We start from the raw sequence: 9,289 nt of genomic DNA, 5'->3' as shown, positions 1-9,289 counted from the left end.
TATCCACTCCACATCGCCCCTTTATCCACTCTACATCGCTCCCTAACCCACTCTACATCGCTCCCTAACCCACTCTACATCGCTCCCTAACCCACTCTACATCGCCCCTTTATCCACTCTACATCGCTCCCTAACCCACTCTACATCGCCCCTTAACCCACTCTACATCGCTCCCTTACCCACTCTACATCGCTCCCTAACCCACTCTACATCGCCCCTTAACCCACTCTACATCGCCCCTTTATCCACTCTACATCGCCCCTTAACCCACTCTTCATCGCTCCCTAACCCACTCCACATCGCCCCTTTACCCACTCTTCATCGCCCCTTTATCCACTCTTCATCGCTCCTTTATCCACTCTACATCGCCCCTTAACCCACTCTACATCGCCCCTTTATCCACTCTACATCGCTCCTTTGTCCACTCCACATCGCTCCCTAATCCACCCTTCATCGCTCCCTAACTCACTCTACATCGCTCCTCTATCCACTCTACATCGCTCCCTTACCCACTCTACATCGCTCCCTTATCCACTCTACATCGCTCCCTAACCCACTCTACATCGCTCTTTTATCCACCTTACATCGCCCCTTTATCCACTCTACATCGCCCCTTAACCCACTCTTCATCGCTCCCTAACCCACTCCACATCGCCCCTTTACCCACTCTTCATCGCCCCTTTATCCACTCTTCATCGCTCCTTTGTCCACTCCACATCGCTCCCTAATCCACCCTTCATCGCTCCCTAACTCACTCTACATCGCTCCTCTATCCACTCTACATCGCTCCCTTACCCACTCTACATCGCTCCCTTATCCACTCTACATCGCTCCCTAACCCACTCTACATCGCTCTTTTATCCACCTTACATCGCCCCTTTACCCACTCTACATCGCCCCTTATCCACTCTACATCGCCCCTTTATCCACTCTACATCGCTCCCTAATCCACTCTTCATCGCCCCTTTACCCATTCTACATCGCCCCTTTACCCACCTTACATCGCTCCTTTATCCACTCTACATCGCTCCCTAACCCACTCTACATCGCCCCGTAACCCACTCTACATCGCTCCTTATCCACTCCACATCGCCCCTTAAGCCACTCTACATCCCTCGAATCACCTCGCCATAATACCCCAATGACCTCTATAAACCATAGCAATAACTTGTGCCTTGTCACCCTCCACTTCCCTCTTCCACCTCTTGCCACTGCCATGTCCCATCATGTTCACCCTATCTCCAAATCCTTCGAATTACCTCGCCATATTAACGCTATGACCTCTTTAAACCTTTATAAAAACTTGCTGATACTGACCATTCTCTCACTGACGATGCTACTAGAAGAGCCTTGAAGTCTGTTGAAGAGAAGATTGTCCAGCTTGGTCACCTTGCTGGTCAACTTGGAGGATTTGTTGGTGAGAGTGAGAGTGTTAAGAAAGCCGTTGTGAAGGCTATTATCGCTGTTTTTGACACTAATCCAGACCTTAAAAATGACCTAAAAGATGTTTACTCTTCTCATGTTACTAAGCTTTCTGAGTCTGTCAACTCTGCTGGCAAGGCTGGTGACACCGAGAAAATTAGTGAGCTTAGTAAGTTAGTTACTCAGCAAATTAAGCTTCTTGAAGAACAACTTAAACAGCATAATAACCTTAATAATCTTCCTCCTTCCCCCTCTCCCTCTGCTGACTCAGCCAAATTGCAGTCCAAGTTGGAGGCTTTGGAGAAAGTGAAGGAGCTTTGTGGATTTTACGAGAATCTTAATAATCATCCAAATGAGCCTAAAAATCTCTTAGATAATTTATGTTCCGGCCTCGAAACCTTCCTCGGCTTCAACTCTGCTTCCAAAGGCTACGACGGCACTGGGATTGTGTACTCCGACCTGGACAGGCTGTGTGACGGGGTGATGGGATTTTTGAGTGGTGTGCTTGGTGCGGTGAAAAACGAAAATGAAGTGACAACTTATGATCAATACATCAGTGGAATGAAGCTTCAAACAGTACTAGACACCTTAACTAAAAATATTGGCACCGGTCGTGAAGGGCTTGCGGCGTCTGTCGGCGCGGTGAAGGGGTGGTTGGGGAAATATAATTCACAAGTTGAGACATTGACTAATAATGTTACTACAAAATTAGGTGAGTTAAGTACTAAATTATCATCTCCTGCAGGTGAATATTACTCAAGAGTTTCAAGCGAAGAATGTTTTTCTCTTGGCAAGCTACTGAAGGAGTGGAAGTCGACGGTCAAAATGATTGAAACAAATGTCAACAATATTCATAATAATGCTTCTAAATTAGATACTGCGTTAAGAAGTAGCGTGTTGCATGAGGTTAAGGCAATTAGCTTGACTGTTAAAATGTTGACTGTTTCTGCTACAGATGAAGTGTTTAAGAGCCAAGTAAGGATTGCAGATCAGACACTGGTAGACCAGAGAGAGTCTATTAAGAACAAAATCAGAGAGGAATCCGATGTCCTCCATTCATGGTTGGAAACAGAATTTAAAAATATCCGTGCAAAGGTCACTGCTTTGCACGATACAAAAAAGGGCTACACTGAAGATATCAAACAAAAGTTGCATGATGCTAAGAATATGTTGGATAATGATTTCGATGGGACATATAGAAATATAATTGAACATCATTTTAATAAAATAACAGATGCAATGGAATACATTAAAAACGGGAGCACTAGCACAAAAGGAAAACTCAGAGAGGAATTCGAAAAAGTGAAACAGACGGTTGCGGTAATCGGTCAGGAGTTCACCAATGCAAACGATAATCTAGATCAGTGGAAAAAATACGCTACAAAGGTAGTTTGTGACGCTATGCGCGATGCAGGGACTGTGTATACGGAGTTGAACCATAAGAAGCACGGTGATGGCCCTAGAAATACAGATATTGGTAAAGCAATTGATACCATTGAAGCAGCCAATACACAGATAGAAAAGATGAACACTAATCTGGTTGAAATCCACAAAAACTTGGAAATTTGGAAAAAAGAGGCTGGAAAAGCAGTTACAGATGCAAAGACTAAGGTTAAGGAAATTGTGAATAAGCTTGATGGAAAAAATGATGAAGGCAAATATGGAGAGCGAAAAAAAATAACCGAAGCGGTAAGCGAACTGCAAGAACGAGCAGATAAGCTCTTAGGATTTGCCAAAAAGGCCAAGACGGAAGTCAGTAGCTTGATTAGGACATTGCCTGCGACAATGACGGAGGAAGTGCGTAACATTATAAAACAAGATTTGACCAAATTGAAGGGTGATTGTCAGACGTGGGTCAAGGATTATTTTAAAGGGCTTGAAGGTGTTAAGTGGGAGGATGCCTATGGTAAAGACGGTGTCATTCAAGGTCTGCAGGCAAATAGTAGCAGAATGCAGGCGTGGATTAAAGAGTTTAGTGATCATAGCACATATAATAACGAATTCAAGGAAACGATAAGAAGTCTGAAAAATCTCAAATACACATATAAGTCACCGTCCACCCAAATTACAGCTTTCTCTGCCATGGGAGAGGATGCCGGTACAAAAATTCATGACATGTATCGGAAAGTTGAGAGCGTCAACGGAAACATAATGCCGAAATTCGAAGAATCCAAGTCTACGGCGATCGACACAAACATTAAAAAATTTAACGGTGAGGGCATTCAAGAACTTGATGGTCTCATCGTTGATACAGAAGGTGGTGGTGACGATAAAATAGGCACTAATACCTTCAAAAAGTTGGGTGAAGACGTAAATAACAAGCTAACCGAATTTGCTAACGCTATCAAGGCTATAGTGGACGGAGGTTGGAATCATGGTCTCAATTATTACATGACTAAGCTGGAAAACATGCTTGCCAAGAATGAGAAATATTTGGGTGTGCCCCAAGACATTTCGAGCATCCACACGGACGTTGGCACAATGCATAGACAAACCGTGCCCGGGCAAACTGGCAGCATTACTGGCGCAATACGTCAGCTGACTTCGCAATTTGATGAGCTTCGGAAAAAGTTGGACAATAATGTCATTGGTAAACTAGATGATCTTAACACCAATGGATTTGGGGGGGAAGATTGGAGTGACAAGCGCGGTTTAACTAAAATACTCGACACACTTAGCGCCTTGGAAATACGTATCACAAACATCACAGCTGAGACGGGCACTCCAGCAATGGACAGAATTATTACTGAACTCGAAAATCTTCCCACCTTCGTTAATGAAAAAAAAATGGCGGCGATGGAGAAGATGGAAACTTTGCGATATGAGATAAAAGCCCAACTTGAGGTCATTAGCAACGCCGTATTACAGGCCGACGAAGTGTTATCCATTGCAATAGAAGAGATACAAGACACGATATCTACGGCATTCATAAACTCCAGCAGGGCCCTATCCGAACTACAGAAACAACTATCTGAAGCAACCGAAAAATCTTTCGACACCGTATCAAACAAAATCCGAAAGCTATTTTGTAGGCAAATACTTGCAGAGTTGAAAGTTCTAAAAACTTTAGTTGTAGATCAAACATGTGAAATACACAAGATTATTGATGACGATACAGCGTCAGGTGTCAAATGTTTGATGTGGAACATGAATCACAATCGTGGCAAGCTTACGGAACTCACGGGCATAAGTGAATTTAATTATGCAACAGAAAAATGCAAGCACTATTTCGATCCACTTTTAGAGTATATCAAAGCGCAAGTCAAGAATACGATCAAACCTGCAACCACCAATGAAACCACGGACCCATATATACAGCTAACCAAAATCAAAACTAACTTCGACAATTTCCTTACTAATTTAATCGATGAAAAGAAGTCTAAAAAGTATAATTATGATAATGAATTTGTTAAATTGCATGATTCCCTCTCCTCCTCCCTCTCCGTCCTATCCCCCTCCGCCTTCGCCAACCCCCGGCACCCGGAGCTGCTCGATGCGGTTAGAGCGGGGCTGGAGGGGTTTGTCGGTGAGATGGGGAGGGTGTATGTGAATGGGTATGATGGGCATAGTGATCATATTGACTTCGATAATTTGGTTAAAAAAACAGGAGAAATAGTTGACTTAAAGGGTCCTAGGTGGATTACCGTTTCAACCCCTGAAGGCACCAAACTCGCCAAAATTTTTCTAACCATTTTGAACATGTTCCACGAGAATTTGTATAAGTTACATTTTAAATGTGAACACGCCTGGAGAAGTGAGAAAATATGTATATATAATGGAGACAAAGAAAATCCCCTCGGGCAATACCTCAAGCGGTGTGGTTATGATGTCGCAGAAAATGAGGGTGCCAAAGAAGGGGAGTTAAGATTCCCATTAACTGGACATACCGGTAACGACATCTACTCAAAACTCAAGGAAAAGATTAGCGCCGTTGAAAGCAATCCACATTTGCAAAAATGTAAGCCAGAAGAAAGAATGGACAAATTCAACGTAACTCATATTCTCGATTGCCTGCTCAGTCATGTGGAGCAGTACAACGAAGTATGTTATCTGTCCACTTTACAGGCACGAAGGCAACCATGTTCCGTGTACGAGATGCTCGTATGGCTTTCGGGTCTCCCACATCATCCCGTGTATACGGATATGAGAGACGTAACCACGCTCGGAATTATCGACGGTTTGAACAAGAAGGAGGAGGACGAATTAAGTGTATCGTTCGTCGACGACAGCTCATCCCTTGAAGCCTATCCGGATAAGATCACGTACAACAGCGTACAAGGAGGCGTAACGGAGATATGCTCCAAAGCGTATGACACCGTCGTCTGCATTGCTGGTACCGGAGACGCTCAGACAGTTTACGGCTGCGATTACTCCAACAATTCGTTCAACTTCTATTACCCGCAAGACGGTGAAGGCTGCCTTGACATGCTCCTCGACGTTCTTCGTAGGCTCTTCCCTCCGCTTAAATTCCTACGAAATCAGTGCAAGTACCGTTCCAATCATCTGGGTTGGCGTGACTGTCAGTACGGGATGGATGTTCCCATGGGCAAATCGCAGTGTACCGAGCACTCAAGGGACCAAGTAACGGACCAACCAAAGTGCCAACCAACGTGCCAGGCAAACACCAAAGTAAACTGCCAACCAAATTCACCACTCATGTCTTATCTGAACGATTGTTTGCCCGGGCATTTACCGCATCACCTAACTAAAATTGGTTGCAAATACGAATGTGCCACGTGTCCTTCCACCTCCAAGAAGGGAATGCCCTGTCTGACTCCTCTCGGTTTTAGAGGGTTTTCTGGTAGCACTAAAACAGGCAAAGATATATGTGCCATACTCGATTCATTCTTCAGCATCCGAAAAGTTGAGACGCTGTTCACTCTCTTGCCTAAGCCACCGTCCAGTCTACCAGAGCACTTTGGTTTCGCGTTGTCACTTATTGGCGGCTGGTATGACGGTTCGAATACAGACAAGAATGACGTGCAAACAGCATTCGAAGAGTCCATTAAAAACGTGTCCATTCATCTAGTTGACCAACCTAATGAGCTAACCGACGCTATAACTAACGCTTATGGTTCCGGTTATACTAAGCATAGCAGCTGCGAGCATAACCACGTAAAGAACCTCACAACGGGTGACATATGTAGCGACAAGAAAAATGTAGATTGCGCTCCTTACATGTCTTCCCTATGTGCCGATTCATATTATTATGTTGCCAAAGCGCACTCGGACACCTACTTGTCCTGGGCAGTGTACTTACCTTGGAATTTCTGGACGTTGCTCAACAATTTATACCAAGACTTCTGCAACATTATGTGCCAAGATTGGGGTTGCCGCAATTGCCTTAACAGTAGACAGTGCAAACGCGGACAGCATGGTCTCACCGATGAGCAGAGTAAGAAGTCCCATTGTAAATGCGATTCCATGGTGAAGTGCAAAGGTGTCGCACCTACCTTCTACCGATATGGTTTCTCATTTGGCAACGTAATCGCATTGAATAGGAAATCCAAAGAAAAACTGTGCTCCGACTTCTGCACTCAGTTGAGGAACGTATTGGAGTCCAAATATTTCAGCGACCTCTTCAACAAATGCGACAACTTCCTGTTCACCATCCGTGCCCCCTTCATCTGGCTCAACGTAGCCCTCTGGCTCCTCTCTCTCCTGTACCTCACCCACATCATGGTCATACGCCTAGACCTGCTCCACATCAAATCGCATTTGCATAGTCCCTCGAGTCATCGCATCGCCGCGCAGTCACTACTCGCCGCTGCACGTGTTAACAAGCTTAACAGAGTGTTTTACCTGCAACCATAATCGTACTCACGTGTTTATTATCTACACTCACCTAGCATATCACCTACTCATTTAACTTATGAATTGTCATCTAATGTTTTTAATTACTCATTAATCGTTGTATGTGATTGCGTAATAGTTAACTAATGTGGTGACCACAGTGCTGACCAATGTGCTGACCAGGGTGCTGACCAGGGTGCTGACCAATGCCATGACCAAAGTGCTGACCTATGTGCTGACCAATGTGCTGACCAACCACCTGACCAACGTGCTGACCAACGTGGTGACCTACCACCTGACCAATGCCATGACCAACGTGCTGACCAATGCCATGACCAATGCCATGACCAAAGTGCTGATCAATGTGTTGACCAACGTGCTGACCAATGTGTTGACCAAGGTGTTGACCAAAGTGGTGACCAATGCCATGACCAAGGTGCTGACCAATGTGCTGACCAACGTGGTGACCAAAGTGCTGACCAGAGTGGTGACCAAAGTGGTGACCAATGCCATGACCAACGTGGTGACCAAAGTGGTGACCAAGCACCTGACCAAGCACCTGACCAAAGTGTTGAGCAAAGTGGTGACCAACCACCTGACCAACGTGTTGACCAAAGTGTTGACCAAAGTGCTGACCAAAGTGTTGACCGAGGTGCTGACCAATGTGCTGACCAAAGTGGTGACCAATGTCATGACCAACGTGATGACCAACGTGGTGACCAATGTGCTGACCAAGCACCTGACCAATGTGCTGACCAGAGTGCTGACCAATGTGCTGACCAAGGTGCTGACCAATGCTATGACCAAAGTGGTGACCTACCACCTAACCAAATTGATGGTCACGGCAGCGATGACATGGACACGGCAGCGATGACATGGACACGGCAGCGATGACATGGTTACGGCAGCGGTGACATGGTCACGGCAGCGGTGACATGGTCACGGCAGCGATGACATGGACACGGCAGCGATGACATGGACACGGCAGCGATGACATGGTTACTACAGCGATGACATGGACACGGCAGCGATGACAGTTGATGGTTACGACAGCGATGACATGGTTACGGCAGCGATGATATGGTCACGGCAGCGATGACATGGACACAGCAGCGATGTCTTGGTCACGGCAGCGATGTCTTGGTCACGGCAGCGATGACATGGTCACGGCAGCGATGACATGGTGATTAAAGTGGTGATTATTATCCACTCTACATCGCCCCTTAACCCACTCTACATCGCCCCTTAACCCACTCCACATCGCTCCCTTATCCACTCCTCATCGCCCCTTAATCCACTCTACATCGCCCCTTTACCCACTCTACATCGCTCCCTAATCCACTCTACATCGCCCCTTATGCACTCTACATCGCTCCCTAACATACTCTACATCGCCCCTTTATCCACTCCACATCGCCCCTTTATCCACTCCACATCGCTCCCTAACCCACTCCACATCGCTCCCTAACCCACTCCACATCGCCCCTTTACCCACTCCACATCGCCCCTTAACCCACTCTACATCGCTCCTTCATCCACTCCACATCGCTCCCTAACCCACTCCACATCGCCCCTTATCCACTCTACATCGCCCCTTATCCACTCTACATCGCTCCCTTATCCACTCTACATCGCCCCTTACCCACCCTTCATCGCCCCTAAACCCACTCTACATCGCCCCTTAATCCACTCTACATCGCCCTTTTACCCACTCTACATCGCCCCTTTATCCACCTTACATCGCTCCCTTATCCACTCTACATCGCTCCCTAACCCACTCTACATCGCCCCTTTACCCACTTTTCATCGCTGCTTTGTCCACTCTACATCGCTCCTTCATCCACTCTACATCGCTCCCTAACCCACTCTACACCGCCCCTTAACCCACTCTACATCGCCCCTTTATCCACTCTACATCGCTCCCTAACCCACTCTACATCGCCCCTTTACCCACTTTTCATCGCTGCTTTGTCCACTCTACATCGCTCCTTCATCCACTCTACATCGCTCCCTAACCCACTCTACACCGCCCCTTAACCCACTCTACATCGCCCCTTTATCCACTCTACACCGC

The 9,289-nt window shown here is 46.2% G+C and overlaps 2 protein-coding genes across 2 annotated transcripts; one reads left to right on the top strand and one right to left on the bottom strand.

Annotated features, from left to right (window-relative positions):
- Window positions 1-1,905: 1,905 nt before the first annotated feature.
- On the top strand, window positions 1,906-7,236 carry BBBOND_0004140 (hypothetical protein, conserved; the record flags this gene model as incomplete). The annotated part of the gene is made up of 1 exon (XM_012915247.1): window positions 1,906-7,236. The coding sequence occupies one exon, from the start codon at window positions 1,906-1,908 to the stop codon at window positions 7,234-7,236; it is 5,331 nt and encodes a 1,776-aa protein (XP_012770701.1).
- A 90-nt stretch (window positions 7,237-7,326) lies between these two features.
- On the bottom strand, window positions 7,327-7,908 carry BBBOND_0004130 (hypothetical protein, conserved; the record flags this gene model as incomplete). Its single annotated transcript, XM_012915246.1, has 2 exons — window positions 7,327-7,438; window positions 7,508-7,908. 2 exons carry the CDS (start codon window positions 7,906-7,908, stop codon window positions 7,327-7,329), a joined length of 513 nt encoding a protein of 170 aa, XP_012770700.1.
- Window positions 7,909-9,289: the final 1,381 nt, after the last annotated feature.

The sequence above is a fragment of the Babesia bigemina genome, scaffold Bbigscaff_72705 (assembly GCF_000981445.1).
Source record: "Babesia bigemina genome assembly Bbig001, scaffold Bbigscaff_72705".
Classification (NCBI taxonomy): domain Eukaryota; phylum Apicomplexa; class Aconoidasida; order Piroplasmida; family Babesiidae; genus Babesia; species Babesia bigemina.
The sequence above is the reverse complement of the archived record's forward strand: the minus strand, read 5'-3'. Positions and strand labels throughout refer to the sequence as shown.